The sequence below is a fragment of the Mauremys mutica genome, chromosome 1 (genome assembly GCF_020497125.1).
Source record: "Mauremys mutica isolate MM-2020 ecotype Southern chromosome 1, ASM2049712v1, whole genome shotgun sequence".
In the NCBI taxonomy this organism is placed as follows: Eukaryota; Metazoa; Chordata; order Testudines; family Geoemydidae; genus Mauremys; species Mauremys mutica.
In genome coordinates, this window is record NC_059072.1 from 263,809,156 (window position 1) to 263,836,132 (window position 26,977).

The 26,977-nt window shown below is 43.9% G+C and overlaps 1 protein-coding gene and 1 long non-coding RNA gene across 2 annotated transcripts in view; one reads left to right on the top strand and one right to left on the bottom strand.

The window, feature by feature from the left end:
* The window catches only part of NALCN (sodium leak channel, non-selective), a 390,104-nt gene that overhangs the window by 68,722 nt on the left and 294,405 nt on the right, over nt 1-26,977 (top strand). The window contains exons 6-8 of the mRNA XM_045008683.1: nt 6,103-6,242; nt 8,784-8,912; nt 20,926-21,080. Coding sequence (XP_044864618.1) covers nt 6,103-6,242; nt 8,784-8,912; nt 20,926-21,080 — 424 coding nt within the window. The remainder of the gene's footprint in view (nt 1-6,102; nt 6,243-8,783; nt 8,913-20,925; nt 21,081-26,977) is intronic.
* Nucleotides 10,841-17,554, bottom strand: LOC123365795. Its single transcript, XR_006577755.1, has 3 exons — nt 17,456-17,554; nt 12,769-12,904; nt 10,841-11,074 (listed from the first exon to the last, which is right to left on the bottom strand). It is a non-coding gene; the product is annotated as an uncharacterized LOC123365795 (long non-coding RNA).

Sequence of the window (26,977 nt, forward strand, 5' to 3'; positions counted from 1 at the left end):
CTGGAAACCACCTCCCATACCGACCAGGGTGCCTACTGACTGCACCGTGTGTGTGACCCGCTGCTGATCCTGCCCCCGTGTCTGTACCCTGGGAAAGGTGACTGTCCTATGCAATTAACCACCCCCTTCCCCACGCCCCCCATTCAAACACAGTCTTCTTTGAAAAAACATAATGGAAACAGTAATTAACAGCAAAGCATTTTTATTAATTAAGTAGACAGTTAGGGGATGGGACTGGGATTGGGACTACTGTGAGTCTGGAAGTGAAGGACTTTGGCAAATGTAGGGTATGAGAGCTTTTGGGTACTTGAGCACTGTGCTGTGGTGCAGTGACAGTATTCACGTCCCCGGCTGCCCCTCCTCCTGATTATTTTCGGTGAGGGGGGTATGGGACTTTGTGGCAGGGGAGTGCGGTTGCAGATACACTGCAGGGTGTCTCTGTCCTCCTGCGGTCCTGCAGAACATCCACAAGGCGCCTGAGCGTGTCCGTTTGCTCCCTCACTAGTCCAAGCAGCGTTTCAGTCGCCTGCTTGTCTTCCTCACGCCACCTCTCCTCCCGTTCGCTATGTGAGCGCTGGCACAGAGAGACGGTCTCCCTCCACTGGCTCTGCTGGTCCGCCTCTGCTAGGTAGCAGCCCATACGTTCCTCGAACATCTTGTCCCTTGTCTTTTTCTTTCGTCACCTAATCTTTGCCAGCCTCTGCGAGGGGGATGCTGTGGCAGGTCTGGAGACAGTGGAAGCTGTGAGATGGGAAACAGGGAGTGAATTCCTTGCAAAGATACATTTTTGCGAACAATTAACTGAATCTAGGCTGTCTCTGTGAATTCTGGGTTGAGACCCCTTTGCCTGCTGGGGCACAAATCATTTTCGCGGTGGATTCTGGGTAAATGTCGCCAGTCATTCCTTCCTCCGGGAAAGCAACGGCAGACAATCATTTCAAGCCCGTTTTCCCAGAATTGCCCTGGCATATGCCATAGCGTGGCAACCATGGACACTGTTTTGCCTTTTGTGTATGTCACCGTATGTGTACTAGATGCCGCTGACAGAGGCGGGCCAGCAGCGCTACACAGCAGCATGCTTTTGCTTTTGCATGACAGCAGAGATGGTTACCAGCCATATTGTACCATCTACCATACCATAAATTGGTAATAAGATGGTAATAAGATGGGCATGGTTACCTGTCCTTTTGCACTGCACCATTTGGTGCTGTCATAAGTGCCCCTGGCCGAGCAGCCAGGGGCGCAAAAGCCAAAATTGGGAATGACTCCCTGAGTCAATCCCTCCTTTTTGGTATCTAAAAATAGAATCAGTCCTGCCTAGATTATGGGCAAGTTTACTAGAGAACCACTGTATCATAGAACCAGAGAGCACAGCTGCTCTGTGTCCGATCCTGCATAAATTTGGAGCTGTATGCTATTCACAGGGGGTGCTCCTGCAACAACACCACCTGTTCATTCCGGCCTTCCCACAGCCTTCCTGGGCTACCATAGCATTGTCCCCCCACTTGTGTGATGAAGTAATAAAGAATGCAGGAATAAGACACAGTGACTTGTTTGTGAGAAATGAGTGGAAGGAAGCCTCCAGCTGCAATGATAGTCCAGGCAGGACATTAATTACTGTGGATGAAGGAGCCCATCATCCCTCTGCTAGTCCAGGGGCAATTCAATCTTTTCTTTACACAGGAAGGGTGGGGGCTGATGGAGCTCAGCCCCCTGTTGCAATGATGAGGACGGTTACCAGCCATACTGCACCATCTACCATGAAAAATTAGGGCCAGGCGCCCTTGATCGACCTCACAGATGCTAGTACGCATGGTTACCAGTCCTTTTGCACTGCCCCATGTGCCAATAGGCTGATGATGAGGACGGATACCAGTCTTTTTGTACCATCAGCCATCCATAGCGTGCGGGGAGCAAGGATGTTGGTGTTGAGTGCTGCACCATCGCGTCTATCTGCAGCATTGAGTAAAGATAGGGTGACATGTAAAAGAGTCAACAGAGGATTGTTTTCACTTCTGGTGGTGGGTGGGGTGTGTGCGCAAATTGCCGAACTATGGCCTGACCCACCGCAGACACTGTGTTTGACCCTAGAAGCATTTGGAGCTCATCCAAGAATGCAAATACTTTTCGGAGACAGCAGGAACTGTGGGATACCTTGCGTCCTCATTCCCCCCTCCCTCCATGAGCGTCCATTATATTCTTTGGCTTTCCGTTACGCTCGTCACGGAGCTGCGTGCTGAGTCTGTGCTATGCCGTCTGTCCGTAGATTTTTTAAAAATACTTTGGACCAGGCGTAAAATTACAGTAATTACCCTAATTAGATGCAGGAGTCTCCGAGCGAGATCACCCTGAGGACGGTCACTGAAGGAGATAGAGAGCGCATGCTGCGTGCAAGCTAGCACGAACCAGGGCCCGATGCAGCCGTGCTCGGGGAGGCAGTGCTCCCTGAGTACCTCATGAAAGCCTTGCGCGGAAAAGTGTGCTACCACGGAGCACCCAATAAGGCAGCTCTCCCCAGGAACCTCCTGCTGATGCTTTTCGATTAACGCAAGGAGAGCTTTGTGGAGATCTCCAAGGATGATTTCTGTTCTATCCCCATATATAGAGAGCCCTCCTTTTCACACAGTTAAGATTCCTGTTATATTAAGAATAAAAGTTAACATGGTTAAAGCACTTACCGACTGCTCCTTCCCCTGATTCAGGATCCGGGTTCATGGCCGGGGAGGGTTGGTAGGGGATCTCCGTGACGGTGATGAATAGATCCTGGCTGTCGGGGAAACCAGTGTTGTAAGCGCTCTCGCCTGCCTCGTCCTCCACAAACCCTTCCTCATCTTCCCCGTCCGCGAACATCGCCGAGGAACTGGCCGTCGCACTGTCCCATCGTCAGAGTCCACAGTCACTGGTGGGGCAGTGGTGGCAGGCTCCGTAGCGTCCGTTTGCCGCTTTGATTTTTTTGTAGCCTTGTCTGGGGTCCTTGATTTTCACGTGGCGCTGCGTTGCATCCCTCCTGTATCCTCTGTCTCTCATGGCTTTGGAGACCTTCTCGTAGGTCTTTGCATTCCGTGTTTTGGAGCGCAGCTCCGAAAGCACAGACTCCTCGCCCCACACACCGATCAGATCGAAGAGTTCCCAGTCAGTCTATGCTGGGTCCCTCTTTCTATTCACAGATAACATGAACTCCTCTGCTGGAGAGCTCTGCATCGTTGCAGGTGCTGCGGAGCTTGCCCCGATGTCCAGCCAGGACGTCAGATTCAAAGTGACCAGACAGGAAAATGAATTCAAATTTTCCCGGGTCATTTCCTGTGTGGCTGGTCAGAGAATCCAAGCTCCGACTGCTGCCCAGAGCGTCAACAGAGTGGTGCACTGTGGGATAGCTCCCGGAGCTACTAAGTTCGATTTGCATCCACACCTAGCCTAATTCGAGCTAGCCATGTCGAATTTAGCGTTACTCCACCTGTCGGGGTGGAGTACCGAATTCGAACTAAAGAGCCCTCTAGTTCGAATTAAATGGCTTCCTGGTGTGGACGGTTGAGCGGTTAGTTCGAATTAACGCTGCTAAATTCGAATTAAAGTCCTAGTGTAGACCAGGCCTGAGAGTGCCAATTCAGGAAAAATTGCTTAGAGCAGGGCAGTTACAGCCCAAAGCTGGAGTTCCTTTACTATTAAGGCAAACCAAACCAGGCAAACAGAGAGGATTTTGGTTTTACCCCACCGCCTAACCACAAGTCACACAAGCAATTCCCTTAGACACTTCACTTTCCCAGTATCACCACCAGTGCCACTCGTTATGGGGACAAGGGGTTATGAAAACCAATACCCCAGTAAAAGAAAAATGGTTCTCTGGATCCCAAAGGACCAAGCCCTAGACCCAGGTCAATATACAAGTTAGATCTTACCCCCAAATCATGCTGTTGCCAATCCTTCAGAATCTAAAATCTAAAGGTTTATTCATAAAAGGAAAAAGATATAGATGAGAGCTAAAATTGGTTAAATGGAATCAATTACATACAGTACTGGCAAAGTTCTTGGTTCAGGCTTGTAGCAGTGATAGAATAAACTGCAGGTTCAAATCAAGTCTCTGGAGTACATCCACAGCTGGGAAGGGTCATTCAGTCCTTTGTTCAAAGCTTCAGTTTGTAGCGAAGTCCCTCCAGAGGTATGAAGCAGGCTTGAAGACCAGATGAAGGAGCTGTAGCAACCTTTTATAGTCTCTTGTCACATGGCTTTCTTTCTTTGTTCCAAAGACAATCATTCCAGCACATGGCAAGAAAAAACCTTAGAGTTCTGTCCATAGGCATGTCCCTGCATACCTTGCTGAGTCACAAGGTGTATCTGCCTTCTTTTAATGGGTCATTTGTATAGCTGATGATCCTTAATGGGCCATCAAGCAGGCTAGGCAGTGCTGATGCCAAACTGTTTGGGGTGTCACCCAGAAGCATAGCACAAGTTTGAAAAACAGACAGTATAGAGCCAATACATACAACTTTAAATACAAAAATGATAGCTGCACACAGATCATAACCAGCAAACCATAACCTTGTCTTAGACACCTTATTTGACCCCCTTTTATACAAGATTTGGTGCTACTACAGGAACTTGGTTGCAACAAGGATTGATATGGTCCCAGTTTGTGTCAATAACATCACGCTCTCTTTCATTAAGGTCCTGGTGAAAGCTCCTGATATTGACTATCCTGAAGCTCACTTTCTTCTTTAAGCTTCTTGTGTCACTTGCTTTCAACATGCTCCTTTATTCTGTCGGCATGAGCACTGACCTCAGTGCTGCAGTACCTGCAGCACAATGCATCCTCTTCACTCTGATCTTTATTTTTCTTGAAAATTACTAAGCACTGTTTCCTTGTTGGTAGTCAGGCATACCTTTGTGTTTTCACCTCATGTTTACCTTTTTACTTTATCTGTGGAGGACTGATTGTTTAAATTCAGTGCCACACTAAATGGATGCAAAGAAATAGGTGGGCAGTGTCTCCCTGTGAGCCAGTCATAGTGTGATATTAATGTTGTTTGATTTTTCCAATCTCCACCATGTGTGTATTCTGTGTTTTACACTGCGGAACTGCTTCAGTCTCAGAGCTGCAGGACGCAACAATTGTGTATTGAATTAGTGTTTAACAAAAATAAGTAACCCAAAAAATATTGAGTGGATTGATAAATGGGTGTGAATTAGTAAAACCCAAACTCCTTTAATAAAAAAAAACTGGTAATTTAACAGTGAAAGTAGGTAAAAATAGAAAGCACGGAACATTAGGTATACTATATACTGTATAGTCTCCTCATCCCATAGAACATTTTTTTCCCAACTTGGGACGCTGCTTGTGTAGGGAATGCCCTGGTGGGCTGGGATGGTTTGTTTACCTGCCCTGTCCACAGGTTCGGCCGATCGCGGCTCCCACTGGCCGCAGTTTGCCAATGTTCTATGAAAGCAAAACCCTTCACCCTGCGCCACTTACCTAGCCAGTGACTGACTTACAGAATCTTCTGCTTTCTGTCTTTCTTTGCTTGTGGGACAGGAAGGATCTCACAGAAGATGGCTTGGATATTCTTCTTCAGAATGCTTCCAAATTCCCTGAAGTAATCTATTGTCTGCAAGATATCCCACAACACAGCTGGCTAAGTGTGTGCATTTTTGTAACAGTGAGAATCTATTCATGGTCTTTGCAACGTTTTCAGATGTTAATTTCATTAACTGGAAAAGAAAACTTTTCATTCTTAGCAAAGAACAGGGAGAGAGAGAGAGAGCCATATCAAGAGATCCCTCTTCAAGACTTCTTGCATACACAGCTGGAAGGTTTTTTAGTTGTTTGAGTTAGAAGTATTAGAAACATGGGTGGAATATATTTTTATTTCTCATTAAGATGATTCAAAAATGGCTGAGGGAATTTTTCTTAAACTTTCTTTAAAAGAAAGAAAAGTTTAAAAAGGAAAATTTCAATCCAAAAGGGACATTGAAAGTGAAAAATGTTATCATGAAAATAGTTTTGCTGCCTTCATAAATGTGAATCCACAAAACAAACACTGTTACAAGAGTACTGATGTGGCCTGTGCAGGAGTAGCAGAAACACCCCCCTCCCTCTTTTGATCATAGGTGTTTGAAATCGCTGAGATAGTTGATCAGATGTCACCTTGGGGCATGCTGCGAATTCCAAGGCCTCTTATTATGATTCGAGCATTCCGGATATATTTTCGCTTTGAGCTTCCAAGAACCAGGATAACAAATATTTTAAAGTAAGTGAATAATTTATCTGTAAATATAAATGCAAATTAAAATGTTCTTTAACATGATTGTATAAGCAGCTGGGAGGAGGATTGTTAGATTTAGAACCGGACAAAAAAATTTCAGAATTGTGCATTTTAGAAAAATATCAACTGCCAATATAAGAGAGACAGAAAACAGTTAATGTTTTTTGTGAAAAATTTTGATCTGCTCCAGTGACTTTTACATATTGGAAGGAGCATCTAGAGATAAGTGTGCATGCTCCTATGACATATATCTTTTTAAAAATAATAAGACACAGATACACACTAAACTAGGGATTGGCAACTGTTGGCACGTGGCCTGGGACGGTTTGTTTACATGCAGCGTCCGCAGGTTTGACCATTAGCAGCTCCCACTGGCTGTGGTTCGCATGCTGCTTCCCGCAGCCTCCATTGGTGAATGCTACAGGTAAACAAACCATCCCGGCCCGCCAGCGGATTTCCCTGACAGGCCGCGTGTCAAAGGTTACCGATCCCTGCACTAAACTGTAATAAATATCACGCATAGCATGTGATGGTAATAGCCAGCTGATACATGGTAGAGCTGTGTAATAAATTGCATTAATCAAGCATGTTTAACCACTTCATCTGCACTCTGCCCACTCACCCAGATCCTTTGGGATTGCTTCTGACATTTCAAACCACCCATCAGCTTCAAACATCCAACAATTTATTCCCCCCCCTCCCAAATTGCTCAACTGGCACAAAAATATTTAGTCTTTTCCTTCAGAGTTGTCTTCTCGGCCCCACACTCCCAGAAACTACACTGCGCTGAGGCCCAGTGTGGATTAAATTTAGTCTTGGGCCAATAGCAGGTGTTAAGGCCTGGTGTTTCAGGTCCAATAAAGGTTAAAAATGGGAGTTGAATACCTTGGAGAAGAGGAGATTTCCAGTTTTTAAGTGGGATACATACATCTTTTATCTAAACCAGGAAGGTCCTGCATTATCAACTTTAAAATCCTGACATTATTTATGAAACGATAATTGAGATCATATTGAGAGTTAATTATCTCTCTCTCCATTTACATTTGGACTCCTGGTGATAAGCCGTCCTATCTTTACAGACAGAGTCAATCTGCATTATACAAAATGATTGATGGGGTGGTGTGGAATAAGGAGTTTATTGGCCCCCTTTGGGGATTAATTTTGCTACACTATCATGTATTCTGTATTTATCAGATTTTTCAAAAAAAAACAATCAGAAAAATATGAGAGTTTTTTATCCATTTTATTATGTCTTTTTTTTTTTTAAATTAAACTCTTCTCCTGCATGGCCTGGTTGCTTTAGTTACCATGGATCAGCTTCTCAGCTAGTATAAATCCATGGAGTCCCCTTGCACTTTGGATTGATTCCAGCTGAGGACCTGGCCCTAAGTATCCAAATTCACAGATCTCAGAGGGAGAGAGGGAAAATGATAAGTTAAAAATGTATATGGTTCAGAACATAAGCCAACCACTATCTGATGTTGATAGGAGCAATTGGAATCTGCTGGAAGCTCAGCACTTTCAAAATTAAGCTATTATGTAGGTTCCAGTATTGATTTAAGCCTAACTTCAGGCATCCCTTTTTGGAAAAATCTTAGCTGCCATTTCTAGTCCAGATATTGAATTTGATAACCTATTTCAGGGGTCGGCAACCTCTGGCACGTGGCTCGCCAGGGTAAGCACCCTGGTGGGCCGGGACAGTTTGTTTACCTGCCGCGTCAGCAGGTTTGGCCGATCGCAGCTCCCACAGGCCAATGGGGGCAGCAGGAAGCCGTGGTCAGCACATCCCTCAGCCCGCACCGCTTCCAACAGCCCCCATTGGCCTGGGACGGCGAACCACGGCCAGTGGGAGCCGCGGTCAGCCGAACCTGCCGACGCGGCAGGTAAACAAACTGGCCCGGCCCGCCAGGGTGCTGACCCTGGTGAGCCACGTGCCAGAGGTTGCTGACCCCTGACCTATTTTAAAGCTGTTACTTTTACAACACTAAATACTGCTTGGTCTGCATCTTAGCACAACATAATCATAGGGAAGGAATGCCATATTTCAGGATAAAGAAATAGATCTTTCTAACAGGTGTTCTTTTTTTCATTTATTTTTGAAATGTCAGCTGCTTTTGTCATGTCCTTGTGGATAGGTGCCATGTGATATATAATGGTATATTGTCTCATTGTTTCCTTGTACTTATATGCCTGTCTGTATCTGTTGCCTCTTGTCGATAATTGCCCTGTGCTGTTCATTCTCTTTGAAGCACCTGGCACTGGCCACTTTCAGAAGACAGGATACTGAGCTACATCAACCATTGGTCTGACCGAGTATGGCCATTCTTATATTGTGTACTTAGATTAAAAGATCTTTGGGGCAGGGACCATAGTTTGGTTGTGTGTTTGAACAACACCTAGCACAATCGGTTCCTAGTCCATTACTAGGGCATCAAGGTGCTGCTGTAATACAAATACTAAAATACATTTTTCTGGAGGTTAGTTTTTATTTATTAATACTTAATGTAATATTTATCTTCTTACCAGGCGTTCCGGAGAGCAGATTTGGAGTGTTTCAATTTTCCTTCTATTCTTTCTGCTTCTGTATGGAATTCTAGGAGTTCAGATGTTTGGAACTTTTACCTATCATTGTGTAACAAATGACACCCAGCCAGGGTAAGTTCATCAATATGGACATTTTGGGGTGTATTCTCTCAATGTATATGGGTAATTTCTACTAATTTTAATGAGTGTAGATTGGACATATCTTAAAAGTAGACCAAAGCCATCATAAGAAGATATAGCCAGATACATCTGAAAAACAATTGCTACAGTCATTGCTATGGCTATAGGCTGCAGTCTCCATGAAAGTGTGTGTGAGAGAGAGAGATAGACACAGACAGACACACATCCCAGCAAAGGGAACTCCGGGGCCATTGTTGCTGAATTGTGGCCTAAATCAAGTTCTTGCCATCAGGTCCTTGTCTGTGCAACCTTAATTCAGCCCCTTGGTGTTTATGCATTATGACAGTCTTCAATTACATGATCTTGTTCTATTTTTTCTACTGGTCCCATGCTTCATTCAGTGCACAGAATGGATGGGGCTCACTTAATGAGCAGCTGTGAAATAATTTGTTTTCAGTGTGTGGCTCTCATGCCTAATGTACTGCACACTATTCAAACCCCGCTCTGAAGAATTATTAATTTCCTCTTCTTTTCTATAGCACTAGTCACTAGAGTATCTAAGTGCTTCACGCCATTAATTAATTTACTTTCACAACACCCCTATGAGATGAAACTATGGTATGAACTCCATGGTATAGTGGGGAACTTAGGCACAGAGAGACTAAGGTAAAAAATGTCCACTAATTTTGGGTGTCCAATATGAGACACCTAAGATCTGATTATTTAGATTACTTGGCATTATATAGCACTGTATATGTTACAGTCCCAGCTCCTAATAACTTCAGTTGACCCTATGAATGCTCCACATTTCTGCAGATCAGACCCCAGAGTTTTGAGGTAGGCACCTAGAAAATGAGGAACACACAGTTACCAGTGGCAGAGGCCGGGATAGAATCCCATTATTGAGGACAGCATTGCGCTGCCTTAACTGTGAGATCCTCCTTTCTGTTCCTGCAGTCCCCTCCCCTCATTCACTACACACCTTCCAAATTCTGAAACAAATGAAGCAGAGGTCCCACAGAAAACATTCTTTTCAGTACACAACCCTGTTTCATCCCCAGGGGAGCTTCATCTTGTACACTTAATGAGGCAGGGATCCTGTGTAGAAAGTATGTGCTGGTTTAATTTAAAGACTGTCTCATAATGCATTCAAATCAGGCAACTTCCCCCTATATACTGCCTGGGTCCAGTAGGGGGGTTATTGAGAACACAGGAGAGACAAGTCTCCAAGTTCTCAATTCAAGTGCCTGGACCCAGCACAGAACTGCACCAATAAGGAAAGCCATCAGCAGCATCCCCAGGTGATAGCATGCTTTGTTTTGATGGAATCTTCAGGGTATTTAGCAGCTAAGCCCTAGCAAATGTCTACCGAACACGTGCAAATTGCTGTTTTTCAAAGGCTTATGACTTGACTAAAGTTTGAAAAGATTAACAGGGATGACAAAAGGTGCTTGCTTGACACCAAGGTGACCATCCTGCCAAATTTAAAGTCCCTGTTCCAAAGCATGGATATGGTAGAGCTTCCTAAAGAAAAGATTTCCAGAAATTTATAACATGGGCAAAATATTTTAGCTAGCTTCATTCTCAGAAATGACTGAAACATTTAGACTGAAATTTTCTGGAAAAATTGCAGCCTGAGACTAACAACCACCATGGAAAATTTCAGACCAAACATTTCAAGTTTTTTAGCAAAGGTATAAGCTACTGAAAACAAGGTCTTAATGTGAGAAGCATTGGGTGATAATAATAATAACAGGTGATGCTAACAGCCCCATCTACGATAACTTGGATAAGTTGTGCCAAAGGTTGGGTGAGGGAAATAAGTCTAGAAATTGCTGAAAAAATGACAATACAAAGGAAGGAAAGGATTTATTTAGCACAGAGATTTCCAAGGTAAGTTCCAGGTACCAGTTGGGGTCTGTAGATCATTTCCTGGGAGTCTACAATAGCTGGTAAGTGACATGATGCTGGCTTCTCCTTGTTTTTGATTGCTTTTAAATGCCTTCATGCTCCTCAGTGTAAAGAGCAGCCTGGAGTCTGGTAAAAGTAGCTGGAAACATGAAGGACCTTGTCTAGTTACCTCTGCTAGGAGGGATGGGGAGCAGGATCCTCCCACAGGAATCAAAGCTACCAGAGGGATTGGAGCTGCCACCCTGAAAAGGAACATTCATATGGGAATTACATGTAGTGAGGCAGGTAGAAAGAAAGACTGCCTGGGTGGCAAGAGGCGGGGATTCAGAAAGAAACACAAGTGAGGGGGAAATGAAATGAAAACTAAAAGTAAATAATGCTATTACCTCTTTTTCAAAAAGGACAAAACATTTACCACATTCTGGACAACTGCTAATACAAAATACTGTGTAAATACTTCTTTTCCAAGTAAGCACTTGCTGTAGTAGCTACAGGAATTATTTGATCAAGAAGGGTAGGGATGGCGTCAAAATATCGCTGCTATTTCCCCAAAACATTTCTAAAATCCAATTGTTCCTTTCTATCCAGATTGCTAAAGTTTGTTCAGGTGCTGATTAGCACCCGTTTTGACTACTGCAACCTCTTCTTCCTCTCTAGCATCCCTGACACCCACACTCCCACTTACATCCTCTCCACCTCCTCAGTTATTTTGTAATGTTAACTCTGGCAAATAGAAATACTTCAGTGCACTAAGTAAAGTCTGAGCTATTCCCTCCATCTGTGAGATCAGCATAAGCTGACCTTCTTCCCAAAGGCTGAAAAGATACTTCTTTTTTGTTTCTTCTCTTATTTATCTCCTTTTTAGCTGCCAGGCGTCTTTGTTTACAGCAAACACTCTTTTCTTCCTAGGTAATTTTCTCACTCACATTCTCTTGTGATTATCACTTATCTGACTACATCTCTGCTGTTGCGGCTCTTCCCTCATGATTTATCACACTGTTACAGCTCTCTTCCTACTAAAATTTTTTCCAGTGGACTTCCTTACTGTGGCACTTCTTTAGCTGATTGCTCTATCTTTTGTGCCCATTTCCTTTCTTGTTGGGAAAGTTTTTAACCATCAGAAGAGTGATAGAACTTCTGCAGGATTCAAGGAAGGTGCTGCTTTCTTGTCACCACCAGAGTCCCAGGCAGGTTGCCACTAAGAGGTACTGAGATGCTAAGCCATGCAGGAAGTCCCACCCAGAGGGGCATGAGCAATAGCCCTCTGTGATTTCCTGATTGGTTGGCATTCCCCATGTAAACTGGGAAGCCATTTCTGGGAGTTGTCTGAGCAATGCAGATCTCCGCACTTCCTGTCTCATGGCTTCTCAATCTCACATTCTCAGCTCTTGACTATGCTCAGCTCCCTACCCTGATCCCTGGTGTATTGTCTTCAGCTTAAGAGCATTGCTGACCCTGGCTTGGGCCAACCCTGTTTTTTCTCGCCTCCCACTTTCAATTTGACTTCGCAGTTTTGACCTGGCCTGGCTCTGGATTCATCTCTGACCTTCATCCCTGATACTGAATAGCTCACTCTATGCCCACAGGCTGCCCACGACCCAAATCTGATACATTGTTCAGGTCACTTCCAGACTTTGCCCTTCCGCCAATCCTTCAATAGACAGCTAAAGGGCAGGTCCATCTTCCACCTGCATTTCCCAGGTGACCCAACCCCCCTCCAGGAACAAGATGCCTGCTTGCAGATGGAGAATCTCACACTACAGGCCTAGTTAGCTCAGACCATGGCCAAAGTGCTGGCTTCCATCCAGACTGAAATTGGGAAAGTGACCAGCCCAGGTCCAGAAAGGGGGTACCCCACCCAGGCATCACAGGGGCACCAACCCCCCGCCTTTGAAGAGAACTCAACCCAAACCCCATGGGGCCTCTCCATACTTACAGATTTCACTTCAGTTACATAGCCTAGAGGGATCGAGTCAGTTCCCCTGCAGTTATCCATGAGTGACTCTGCTGCCCCCGACAATGTTATAGACGCAAAGGTAGCCCAGACCCTTCAGCCAAAACCTTCACTGGACCTGGTAGAAACAATCGATAAGTCACCCCTGTCATTTGGTCCAGTAACTCGGAAAACTGTTCTCTTAGAGGCCAGAGTGGGAGAGCGCCACGAGTTATTGCACTTCAGTATGATCCATGCTCTACACTTGTAATAGTAGGATTTTATGTTTGTATTTTGTATAATTTAAATTGAAAAATAAAGAATAATAATGTGGCATGCATTAAATGTATTGGTGTATGATTTGACCATATCCCACCAGCCACCCTTTCTGAAAGCAGAAAGGAATGGCCTAATGGGCCACTGGTAAAGATGCATTAGTCAGAATCTGTGTCTGGGGCTGATTTCAAGGCAGTAACAGACCTTTTAGGGTCACCACTTTGTTGTAGGTTTAGCATTTTAAAATAAGTAAAAGAATGCAATAATTGTTTTCTCTTGCAGTGCAATTTGTTCAAATGCTCTGTGTAAATCAATTCTGTTTTGTGTGTGAATGAGGAATGTGTGTTAGAAAATAAGTGTGAAGGCCATCACCAGACCAGATGTTCTAGGGAGGAACCGAGGACAGACACAAGGGCACCAGGATATTACAACACATCCCTGTTGAAATGTCAGAAAAGGGCAGATTGACGACTCTAAAGATGAGACAGGCCTATCAATGGGGACAAGATAGCTGTGACCAAAACCAGCATGGGGTAATTCCCTGAAAGACTTGATGAAAGAACAAAATAAAGAACGAAAAGGCCAATTTAAGAAAACAAGCACTCGTAAAACAACAATTGATTACAGCATGACGGTGCAAAACTCATTGGTCCCAGTGAAGGAAAATCACTATATAAACAGGGTGCCTTGCCATGAAACTTTGGGTTCGTCCTGCCAAGACTTCCCCGGAACATCGTGTGGCAACCGACAGAACCCGGCTCCTTCCTACCTGTGATCAACCTAGCTGGCCACTAGATTGTTCCAGACTCTGGATTGGTAACTAGAACATTGACTGGTGGGACAGTGTGTGTGTGTGTGTGTGTGTATGAGATTGAATGCATATGATAACTGTACCTTCAATAAACATAGCGTATTGCCTTTTCCCCTGAAAAAAGATCCTGTGTGCTTCTTATAAGCATAACACACTTCCCAGTAATACTTAGTATACCATGATTGGGGTAGCGTGACCCATGTATTTCCTGTAGAGGGAAGTGCGTTGACTTTTCTTCTGAATTGTGCTGAAAAGTCTGCCTGCAGCTCCCATGCAAGCCAATCTCTCTCCCTTGGGAAGGGAAATTACTACCCAAGGGGAAACGCAGGGCAGTGGGGGCTAGCCAGGAAGAACTTGCCTTGAGTCCAGGACCTCCTCTCTTCCAAGAAATACCAGGAGTGCACAACATTTTTGAGAAAAAAAGTGGACATCCAGCCCCCACACTGGGACTCTGATTGTCTCGTAGATTTGCAGCCTGGGATGAAGGCCCTATATGGACAAATATTCACCATGTCTGAACTAGAGTCAGGAGGACTGGGCCATGTATCTGAGAAAATCTCGAGAAAGGATTCATCAGTTCATCTGTCTTCCCATTAGGGGCCCCAGTCCTTTTTATACAGAAAAAGGATGGGTTGCTGCACCTTTGTGTGAACCATTGAGTCCTAAATCAGATCAAAATCTACAACCAGGATCCTCTGCCATTATCCTGGAATTGCTAGAGTGTGTGCAAATAGCCAGGATCTTCATAAAACTAGACCTTTGGGAAGCTTACAACTTAGTGTATATAAGGGTCGGAGATGAGTGGATGGACCCAGAACGGACACGTTGAATACTTAGTAATGTCATTTGGCTTAACAACACCCCTTTCTAATGCTTCACAAATGACGTGTTCAGTATATATTTGATCACCATGTCATCATTTATCTCGATATCCTGGTGTTCTTAGAGAACCAGAGCCAACACTGTTGTTATGTCCAGTCTGTTCTAGGAAGTTCTGTGGAGGCATGAGCTGTATTCCAAACTGGAAAAATGCTTCTTTGACTGGTCTTGCATTAATTTTTTGGACTACATCATCTTCTCTGGGGGCATTCATATGAATCACCAAAATATTACAGCAATCCACAATTAGGCGACTCCCCAGAACCCCGTGAATTGTGACGGTTTAGATTACAGAAACCCTCTTGTGGCTGCCAACTAATGTGCCAAGACTACTTCTGCCCCTGCTTTCCTGCCCTGGCAGCTTAGGACTTTGGTGCCCTGCCTGGTTTGAGCCAGACCCTCTAGCCTGCTGCAAACCCAGAGCCAGGGTCTGAACCACGTCCCCTAACAGCTGTAGGCTTAACTGAAAGCAATTTACAGAAGTGTTCCTGTCTTTAACACTCAGATGTCCAACTCCCAGTGGGGTCCAAACCCCAAATAAATCCGTTTTACCCTGTATAAAGCTTATACAGGGTAAACTCATAAATTGTTCGCCCTCTATAACACTGATAGAGAGATATGCACAGCTGTTTGCCTCCCCCTCCCCCCAGGTATTAAGGCATACTCTGGGTTAAGAAGTAAAAAGTGATTTTATTAAATACAGAAAGTAGGATTTAAGTGGTTCCAAGTAGTTACAGATAGAACAAAGTGAATTACCAAGTAAAATAAAATAGAACACGCAAGTCTATGTCTAAGAAGCTGAATACAAATAAAACCTCACCAGTTCCAGTAAGCTTCCTTTTACAGACTAGTTCCCTGCTAGTCTGGGTCCAGCAATCTCTCACACCCCCTGTCATGACTGTCCTTTTTTCCAGTGTACATATATACATTCATAAGCATATTCCATAAAGCCTTATGGGGGGCACCGTCAGACTGGGCTTTGCCAGTTTTTATTGGTGGTTTATCACTGACTTCCCTGGAAAAATAGCTCTCCTAACTTCGCTACTGTGTAAGACTGTCTGGTTCAGTTGGTCATCTGAAGCCCAGCATGCCTTCATTCAGTTCAAATCCTTTGTGATGGCCCTCATCCTGGTGCTCCCCAACCCAACCTACTCCTTCATATTGGAGGCTAATGCATCCAGCGTGACCTTTGGAGGAGCACTCTTGCAGGAGCTTGGACCCAGCAAGTCTTGCAACCCTATGCATTTTACTCCTGCAAGCTCATCTCAGCAGGAAGAAATTATGAAATACTAGATAAGGAGCATTCTAAGATTGGTGCTACCACCTCGAGGGGGCTTTCCCTCTATGCCTGCAGCAAGATAACTTGAACTATGCCCCTTGGTACTTCAATACCCCTGGAAACATCCACAAAGTTTTGGACATCGATTTCACTAGATGTCATTGTGGAACTCCCCAGTGTTCTGATGGTAACACTGTCATCTTGATGGTCATGGACTGTCGGACAAAAATAGCTCACTTGCATCTTCTCAAGCTGCTTACCGTCTGCTGAAGTTACTGGCCAACTCTTGATAAGACATGGTATTCGTCTTCCTGGGCTTCTGGACTACATTGGCTCAGAGTGAGGTCCACAATTTACCTTGCACTTCTGGCACAAAATCCTGTGACTGCTGGACAGCTGCACTTATTATCCTCAGATGGAAAGTCTGAGAGGGTGAACCAGGTACTGGAAGAGTACCTCAGCTGCTTCATTATCATCATAACAACTGATACAACCTCTTACCACTTGCCAAGTTTTTCTACTACAATGCAGACCACCCCTCAGCAGAACAGAGCCCCTTCTTCCAAATTATGGGTTCCACCTGGCACTACGAGCAGGATCGCTGAACTCAGCTGTCTCCGACTGGGTCCAACAAATCCATTTAGCCAAGGAGGCTCTTAAGGACCACCAACAGAATGCAAAGAGAGCTTACAAGTGGTATGCCAACTAGTGGTGCCAAGAGGCCTTGTCCCTCTCTGTAGGCCAGAAAATCTAGCTTAATTCAAAGGATCTTCTGTCCAGTAGATCGTCCTGCAAGCTGGATCACTAGTTTTGGACCCTTTTGGATATGCCAGCAAATCACTTTCAAATTACATGTTCTCCAATCCCTCAAGATACTCCCATGTTTCAATGTTCCTGCTAAAATCCTATGCTGACAACCCCTTTCCTGGCGAACCCCTCCTCCACCTCTGCCAGTCAAAGACCAGGACCATGAAGAATATGAGGTGTATGCTATCCTCGATTTCAGATGCACCCAAGGACACATGTATTACCTAATAGACCGGGAAGGATGTGGACTTGAAGAATACACTTGTGAACCTGCCTTCCATGTCCACACCCCTGACTTGATAAGAAAGTTTCATGAGGCTCATTCAGACAAGCCTGGTCCAGTTCCATCCTGAAAAGGAGGGTCCTGAAGAGGACAGTGATGTAGGAAGCCATGGGCCTAGAACCAGTGCCAGCAAGGGTCAAGGAAGGTGCCATTTCCTTGTCACCACCAGGGGCCCAGGTAAGAAGCTCTGAGAGGCTAAGTCCTGCAAGAAGTCCTGCTCTAAGGGACATGAGCAACAACCCTCTATGATTCCTTGGTTGGTTGGCACTCCCCATATAAACCAAGAAGCCATTTCTGGGAGTTGCCTGAGTAGCTCAGACCTCTTGTGTTTTGTCTGCCTTAGATCCTGCCTCACCACTCCTTGCTGTGACTTGCTTTCATCCCAGACTCCCAGCTCTTGATCTAGGCTTGGTTCTTGGTACCTGGTTTACTGTCTTCAGCTTATGACCATTGTTGACCCTGGTGACCTGGCCCAACCCCAATTCTGACCTCACAATTTCAGTTTGGCTATGGACGCTCACTTTGCATTTTTGACCTGGGCTGGCCCCAGATTGAACTGATCTTCAGTCGTGACAGTGAGCAGCTCACAACCCGATCCTGACAGGTGATATGTTTTGGAACACATTCTCAATCGCAGTAGTGGGGGTGAACAAACTAACTCGTCTTAAAATGGAGCTTGAAAAGTTTATGACAGGGTTTCCTGTGATAGCGTGGGACTGGACTCAATGATCCAGGCAGTCCCTTCCAGTACTATGTCCTATGTTCCTACAAAAGACTGACAGTAGGACTGGACTGTCCCCTAATGTATAAATCTAATCATTTAAACAAATCTGCATATTGTAAGTAATTTGCTCAAGTTAATTCATCACAAATCTGAAATTAATTTCAAATCTGAATAGATTCGTAAAAAGGGGGATAAATTCCCCAAATGTGCTCTGATTTACACTTGAGTAACCCTCTTCTAGAAAAGGAAGCAGTGCGGGCCGAGGGATGTGCTGGCCGCCCTTCCTGCAGCCCCCATTGGCCTGGAGCAGCGAACCACGGCCAGTGGGACCCACGATCGGCCAAACCTGCGGACGCGGCAGGTAAACAAACCGGCCCGACCCACCAAGGGCTTTCCCTGTACAAGCGACAGATCTAGTTTGAGAACCATTGGACTAGATGACCTCCTGAGGTCCTTTCCAACCCTGATATTCTCTGATTCTATGATTCTATGTATGCAACTCTTTCTGTACTGTGCAAAGATGGACGCCGTGTGATTCAAACTACAGTTGTTTCCTTGCCTAAAGAAAATTTTGCAGGAAGCTTCAGTTTCACCTTCACAAATTATAGATTATTTTTTTAATAATGCATGCTGTGACATTGCACCCCATAATGCTTTATAGAAATATGCTTATGAGTGTAAATATGACATAACTGTGATATGTTTTATGCTAGATATGCCATATAACATATCTCTGCAAAGGTTATGATTTACTGGATATATTCATCCTATTTACATGCATGTATCATATTTGTATTTGAAGTTATGAATATTGGCTGTATACTTGTTTGATTTTAAGTAGCCTCAGTGAAGCAGTTGCTCAGCTTCTTGAGAAAAGACTATTCTCAGTAACTGCCCAATCAAGAAACACTTAAGCTAACAATGAACTTTGAGAGACGCCAATCCACATCTGAGCTTTCCTGGGGATGTAGCTCAGCCTATAAAGTTCTGAGTCATGCAAGGACATGTGACTTGCCCACGTGACTCCAAAACTCCATCTTGTAGCTGGATTCTGCATAGGAGAGGGGAAGGGGTTTCCACCCACAAGAAAGAGTCTATTTAAGCCCTTGGAAACCCCTCCATTTTGTCTTCAGCTGGCTCAAGAGGTAGCCTCTCCACCCCCAAAGAATACCTGAAAGAAACTGGAACAAAGGACAGTAACTACAGGAGTGAGAGTGATTGCTGGACCCAGACTAGAAGGAGGTTAGTCTGTAAAAGAAGCTTACTGGAATGTCTCTGAGGGTGAGATTTCATCTGTAATCACTTTTTACTGTATTAAGCTTAGACATGCGTGTTTTACTTTATTTTGCTTGGTAATTCACTTTGTTCTGTCTGTTATTACTTCGAACCACTTAAATCCTCCTTTTTGTATTTAATAAACTCACTTTTTATTTATTAATTAACCCAGAGTATGCATTAATACCTGTGTGTGGGGGTGGGGGGCTGGGAAGAGCTGTGCATATCTCTCTATCCGTGTTATAGAGGGCGAACAAAAATTGAATGAGTTTACCCTGTATACGTTTTATACAGGTTAAAATGGATTTATTTGGGGGTTTGACCCCATTGGGAGTTGGGCATCTGAGTGCAGGAGCACTTCTTACACTGTTTTCAGTTAAGCCTACAGCTTTTGGGGGATGTAGTTCAGACGTGGGTGGTCTGTGTTTGTAGCACCCTAGCATGCCTGGCTCAAACCAGGCAGCATACTGAAATTCCAAGCTGGCAGGGAAAACAGGCTCAGAGATAGTCTAGGCACATCGGGCGGCAGTCCCAAAGGGTTTCTGTGATCCAACCCATCACACATGCAGTGCATGAAAGCAAGAAAAATAAAGTAATTAAAGCCTCTCTTCACCCAAAGTAGTCACAAAAAAATGCCTCTGGGCATTAGATTAAAAGAGGAGGACTTTTAGAAGAATCATAAGGAGTAATATACCAAAGGTCAGACTAAAACTTATGTTAGGAACATTTCCTGTTTGGATCACACACAGGAACAAGTTTTGATGATAAAAATACAAAACTCCTCAAATATTTTGGAGTCTTGTAAGAAGATAAGAAAAGTCAAACACACAAGAGCCAAGCTTGGCCTATAAAAGGGTAAATAATATAATCCACTATCTCTCTTGCAATAGACTAATTTTACATAGCAATTTAACTGGCAACTGTTATTTATTTATATCCCTTTTGACACATACTGCAGTCCGAAATGCGTATGAATTTTGTTAACCATTGCTAATTTTTTATCTGTCCTTGAGATTTTATGCTTATAGATAGCCAGCTCATCAGATCATTACAAACAAACAAATCAGACATTTCAGTTCCATAAAATGTATTAATGAATGTTTGGCTGTAATAAATATGTCAGAGATCCACAGAAATTGGCCTGTTCTGTGGATAATATATATTACTGAAACTGAAAGGATGGGTGTTAAGGAACTTGACTGAGACTTGGGAGTGCTCAGTTCCGAGCACTGCTACAGATTTCCTGTGTGACTTTGGGAAAGTCACTTAGTATCTCTGGCTGGAATTTCTAAAAAAGCCTATGAGAGTTGGGTGCCCAACTTCTATTGAATTCCAGTGGGAGATGGTTGTCTAACTCTCTTGGTCTCCTTAGAAAAATCTCAGGTTTTCTGCCTCAGCTCCCTATATGTAAAATGGAGATAATAATACTTCCTTCTTTCCCCTCCCCATATTGTGGGTCAGGGAGTGTTTCTTACTGTTAATATTATTTATGATTTTTATTGCCATTTGTGTTTGGACAGTATCTTGCACAATGGGGTTCTCATCTCGGTTGGGGCCTCTAGATAGTACTGTGTGACTGCTGTTGTTACTACTGCTGCTAAAGGAAGGGAACTTCAGTCTCCAGGTGCATTAGTCTGACCTTTCCCCTGAGCGCTGAATTCACTAAAATAAATTGTTTTAAATACAATTATTTTACAGGATTTAAAATATTGACTTTTCATTGCAAAATAACCCGCATTAATAATGAATGTTAAACTCAGTAAATATACACGTTAAGTATATGAAAATTGAGTACATCTAACAGCTTGATATTGTATTTTTCACAGAAATGTAACCTGGAATAATTTAGCTATCCCAGATACCCACTGTTCCAGAGAGCTAGAAGAAGGTTACCAGTGTCCAGCAGGATTTAAGTGCATGGACCTTGAAGATCTGGGACTAAGCAGGCAAGAGCTGGGCTACAGTGGCTTTAATGAGATAGGTCTGTCTTACTGGTAAAATCCATTTCAGTATCCATTTAAAAATGTTTATAAAATAAGTAGAACAGATAAAAAATAGTTCATTTCTGTGCAGTGAAGATACTAAGTGAAAACAGTATTCTCCTATATGATTACTGCACAAACAACTATATTTATTTTCTTTTAAGTGCTCAAGTCATAATCTATTTTTATTGAGTTTGGCACCCCAAGATTTAAATAATTTTATAACAATGTCTTTTTTATGGACGGGCAACCATTCATTATTACAATATGTAAATATAATGATTAACATGTGGGGTTTTTATTATTTGTGATAGATTTTAGATTATTTAATGCTTTCATAATCGGTTTATCTTTCAGACTAAACTTTTGGTGCAGTATTTTTCTGTAGTATGATTATAGATGGTGCCTAAATACAGCAGTGATGGACATGTTAAAATAATTCATATTTGCATAATTTAAGGAGCACTACTAGCTCATGAAGCTAGAAGTTAGGCTGGATTAAGTTGCAATCCCAACTCAGATGGTTATGGAAAAGCTAGTATGACATTGTGACTTTGCACTCCATATGATTTTATGAAAATATGCTAATGAATGTGAATATAATGTAACTGGAATATGCTTCATGCAAAAGGTCTTGTGTAAGGTATCCTTACAAAGCTTATATTCTACTGATTGTGGTTATCCTATTTCTATAAATGTATCATTCTTGTATCTGAAATATACAAGAAATATGAAATATAACTCTGAGGTCCTATTGTAATTATGCTGTGCGGGCCATTAATGGTGGTTTGGAATCTTGATGTCTCCCATCAACTAGGACAATTGGTTGTAGATGGCTTTGTTTACTTGCAAGCCTTCCTGTGAGTCAGGCCAGGAAGAATAAAGACTTGGGATCTCACAGGACATGTGACCATGTCACCTGGTACTGGAAACCATCTTAGACTTGGTGCTTTTCCATTTAGAAGGCGGGGTGGGGACCCAGAGAGACAAAAGATTCCCACCTTGTGCCAAAGCTATAGAAGGGGGTGGGACAGAACAAAGGAGGTTCCAGTCATGAGAAATCCCCTAATTACCGCCTGAGCTGGAACTAACAAGAACAGTACCAAGGGAAAGGATTGGGCCCAGACTAGGAAGGAGTCTAGTCTGTGAAATAAGCTTATTGGAACCTCTCTGAGGGTGAGATTTACCTGTATTCAATTTCTTAAACGTATTAGGCTTAGACTTGCGTGTTTTGTTTTATTTTGCTAGGTAACTTACTTTGTTCTCTCTGTTATTACTTCAAACCACTTAAATCCTACTTTTTGTATTTAATAAACTCACTTTTTATTTATTAATTAACCCAGAGTAAGTAGGTAATACCTGGGGGAGCAAACAGCTGTGCATATCTCTCTATCAGTGTTATAGAGGGCGGACAATTTGAGTTTACCCTGTATAAGCTTTATACAGAGTAAAACGGACTTATTTGGGGTTTGGATCCCATTGGGAGCTGGGTGTCTAGGTGCAGATACAGGCGCACTTGTTAAGCCGTTTTCAGTTAAGTTTGCTGCTTTGGGGCATGGGTCAGAGGCTGGGTCTGTGTTGCAGCAGATTAGCGTATCTGGCTCAACAAGACAGGGTTCTGGAGGCCCAAACTAACAGAGAAAACGGGCTCAGAGGTAGTCTCAGCACATCTGGTGACAGTCCCAAGAGGGTTTTTGTGATGGAATCCGTCACAGACATTTCTTAGGCTCCCCAGATTTGGGGGAACCACAGCTAGGGGCATTGCAGTTTCAAAGACCATCTCTGACCAAACATCTTACATATTATATATGGCACAGACTCCTATAGCTAAGGTTACCCAACTCTATGGCTAAAGTTACCCATTATAAGAACCCATCTTTAATTGTGTATAATTTTGCCAATTTTTAACCATTTGGGCTGAATTTTTGGGAAATATCTATATACTGGTAACCAGGAGTTGTTTAAACTCTTGACTTTCATAGTGATGGTACAAAAATAATAAATAATCATAAATAAAATAAATAACAAAATTCCGGAGTCATTATTAGAAGGCCTTGTGTTATGTAACATTTTAGATAGATAATAGATAAATAAAATAATCACTGATATAGTTTGCAGATTACCCAAAGATTGGGAAAGTGCTAAATAATGAAGAAGACAGGTCTCTGATACAGAATGATCTGGATCACTTAGTAAAGTTGGGCTCAAACTAACAAGTTGCATTTTAATTTGGTCAGATGCAAAGTTATACATCTAGTAAGAAGAATCTAGGCCACACTTACAGGGTGGGAGACTGTATACTGGGAAGCTGTGACTTTGCAAGAAACTTGGGGTCCCGGTGGATAACTAGCTCAGTTTGAACTCCCAGTTGAAGCTAGACAGATTCAGTTTGGAAATAAGGTGAACATTTTTAACAGTGAGGATAATTCGTCATTAGAATAATTTACAAAGGTTGAGGTGGATTTTCCATCACTGCCAATTTTTAAATCACGATTGGATGTTTTTCTAATAAATATACTCTAGTTCAAATAGGAATTAATTCAGAGAAGTCATATGTTGTACAGGAGATTAGACAAAATAATGTTGTCCTTTTCTGGGGTTATAACTTCTGACTCTTTGAAGGTTCAAAAAGGCTCCTCTAAGAACACAGGTCGGATTAGAGGACTGGTGTCTCAGCCCTCTGAGTCACATGCACTGTCCCTCCTTCCAGGGTATACAGTCTCTAGTTCTTTCTGATGGCCCAGGGCCTTAGCCCCAAGGCTTCCTCCCAGGGCCTTAGCCCCAAGCCTTCCTCCCTGGAGGCACTGTGTTCTTTAACAGCCCAACAGGGGCCCATCTTGGTACCCTCAGTTGGTGTCCTTTTGGCAGTCTTCCCTGGACTCAGTCTTCAACCAGGCCAGCAGGGCGCATCACAGTACCCTTGCCCAGTCTGGCTGTGTTCTGGCTCAGTCTCCTGGGCTCAGCCTGCCCGCACTGACCTGTCCATGGTCCTGCTGCTCTTCCAGCCAGCCAGGCACCCGGTTACCCCTCTTTGAGCTCTAGGAGCAACTGAGAGCTCTGCCTCTGCTGCTTCCTTTTATATAGGTATCCAGGCCCCTGATTGGCCAGTCCAACAGCCCTTCTGATTGGTTGTTTCTCTGCAGCCACTCTAGGTCGCATGGAGGACTTTCCTCTGCTCTTTGGGGTGGAGTGAGGCAGGCCAATGAGGCCTCCAGCAGGGAGCCTCCGGACCTAGTCCTCCCTGTCACAGTCCCCATATTTCCAAATAAATTAGACTAGTATCATCCGCTCCAAACTCAACTACATCTTATTAATATACCAAGTGGGGATCCTGGGTAATCCTCATTATGGCAAACCAAGAAAACCTTTTAGCTCCTAATAGCTAATAGGTCAAAGCCAGGAAAGTACAGGAGGTAATATAAAGCTGTGAATTCCCTAAGGTTGATTATATTTGGTTATATGCTGAAAAAATACTGTATTGTCCCGAGTATAGGCCGCACTTTTTCCCCCTAATTTAAGTCTTTAAACTAGGGGTGCGGCCTATAAGCGGGATCTTGCAAAAAAAAAACCAATAAAAATACTTTAAATCCCAGCCGCGGCGGGGAATCAGAGGGCTCTGGGCTTCCCGCCGCGGCGGGGAGCCCAGAGCCCTTTAAATCCCAGCTGCGGCGGGGAATCAGAGGGCTCTGGGCTGCCCACCGCGGCGGGGAGCCCAGAGCGCTTTCAATCCCAGCCGCGGCGGGGAATCAGAGCGCTCTGGGCTGCCCACCGCGGCGGGGAGCCCAGAGCCTTTTAAATCCCAGCCGTGGCGGGGAATCAGAGCGCTCTGGGCTGCCTGCCGCGGCGGGGAGCCCAGAGCGCTTTCAATCCCAGCCGCGGCCAGGACTCAGAGGGCTCTGGGCTGCCCGCTGCGGCGGGGAGCCCAGAGCCCTTTAAATCCCAGCCGCGGCGGGGAATCAGAGCGCTTTCAATCCCAGCCGCGTCGGGGAATCAGAGGGCTCCGGGCTGCCCGCCGCGGCGGGGAGCCCAGAGCCCTTTAAATCCCAGCCGCAGCCGGGACTCAGAGGGCTCTGGGCTGCCCGCCGCGGCGGGGAGCCCAGAGCCCTTTAAATCTCAGCCGCGGCGGGGAATCAGAGTCCCAGGTTTTCTGTGGCTCCACCCAAGTCACCTACATTCAGACCCATTCCAGGGTAGCAGAAACAAGTCCAAACAAAAGTCCAAATTAATAATTCTTCTGCCCTCTTGGGCTACCGTTCTCTTCTCTACTTAAAAATCCTGTCTCAGGGCTCCCTCCCACAGGAGCCTACATTACTCCCGCTGTGAATTTCCCTCTGTAGAAAAGTCCTGCCTTCCCCCAGTCTCTCCCTAGATCTTGCCCCCATTTTTTCCAGGGCCCACCACGGGTACCAATCCTGTCCCTCTGGCCTTCCTTAGTCTGCCTACCCCAGGCCTTTCCCGGGGAGGGAACTCCTTACCTCCTCTCTCATGGGTCTTCCCTCCACAACTGAGCTCCCTCAGTTAACTTATTAGGCCTTGCTCTGCCTCTTCTGGCCAGGAGGCAGTTAATTAATCAGCCACCCTACAGATGCAGAGCATGACTAACTGGAGTGTTTGTCCCTTATCTTGCAGGTGATGGGGATTAAGCCCCATCGCACCAATCTAATCCAGGTTTTTAAACTATAATTTGAAAATATGAATTTTTGGTGAGTTTGCACACAGCCTAAGATTTTAGTGAGAAAAATAGGCCTTTACAAATTGCATGTGTATATTTTCTTTAAGTTAAAAAAAGTTAAAAATTTAATTTTTTTAGAATAGCACCAAACTTTAAGGGTGCGGTTTATAATCAGGAGCGGCCTATACTCGGAACAATACGGTATACTGAAACATAAGAGACTGTGCAATTTACTATAATCTGTCAATAAATGTGAAGAAGAAAAAAGTAAGAGTGCTACATTGCAAGAGCTATTTCTGTAATTGATAAAACTTTTAAAATAGCCTAGTTTTTGTTTGAGACTTTTAGAAAATATACTTGAATTATAAAATGCAAATTCCAAAAATCTCTAGGGCCCTGATTCTGATTTTTATGCATTTGAGAAGTTCCACTTAACTCAAAAGTGTTCACTTCCATAAAATTACTCACATGCATTAGTATTAGTTACAGAGCAGATTGATAAAGTGTCAATTAATGGCTTCAGTAATCTTCCCGCTCTTTTAGGCAAATGCCTTAGTAAATAAATATTTGTTGCAGCATGACCTGAAAGTCAGCAAAGTTTAGGCTGTTTCAGAATGTAGCTGAGAATGAGTTCAAGGTTCTAGGAGTCTTCATGAAAAATACCCTGTCAGAACTGCTGTAATAGAGACATCCGAGCATCTCCAAGGAGCTCAGATGTTGGCATAAGGCAGGAGAGAAAGAGAATCTCTAAAACAATGAGGATCCGAACCGTGTAAGTCGGAACCAACATCCAAAAATGATCTGGAAACCAGGCAAATTCTGTAGCACAGATGTAATATGCTATCTGTGAGAAACACTACTGTGTAAGTGGGAAGATGCATTCTCTGCTAGCTGAAGTTTTTGGGTAGTTTCTAGGGACATCTTCAGTGGATTATTGCAGTGTGTTCTAATCTGGGTGTGATAAAAGGTATGGACCACCATAAACAAGGGTCTGCATGCAAGTGGAAAGTTTGAGGTCTCCTTGCCAAAAGGAGGAGAGCACTTTTGGATATTGCTACTACTTCACCATCTATTATCAACTGGCTCTAACAAGATTCTTAGATTATGCACTCTAATAACAGGCAGGGTATGTCTCTCCTCTGAGATGGTATGTATCAATGCCTTTCTCTCCTCTGGACATTTCTCTGTGACAATGAGAATTTCTTCCCTTTTACCTGAATTGAG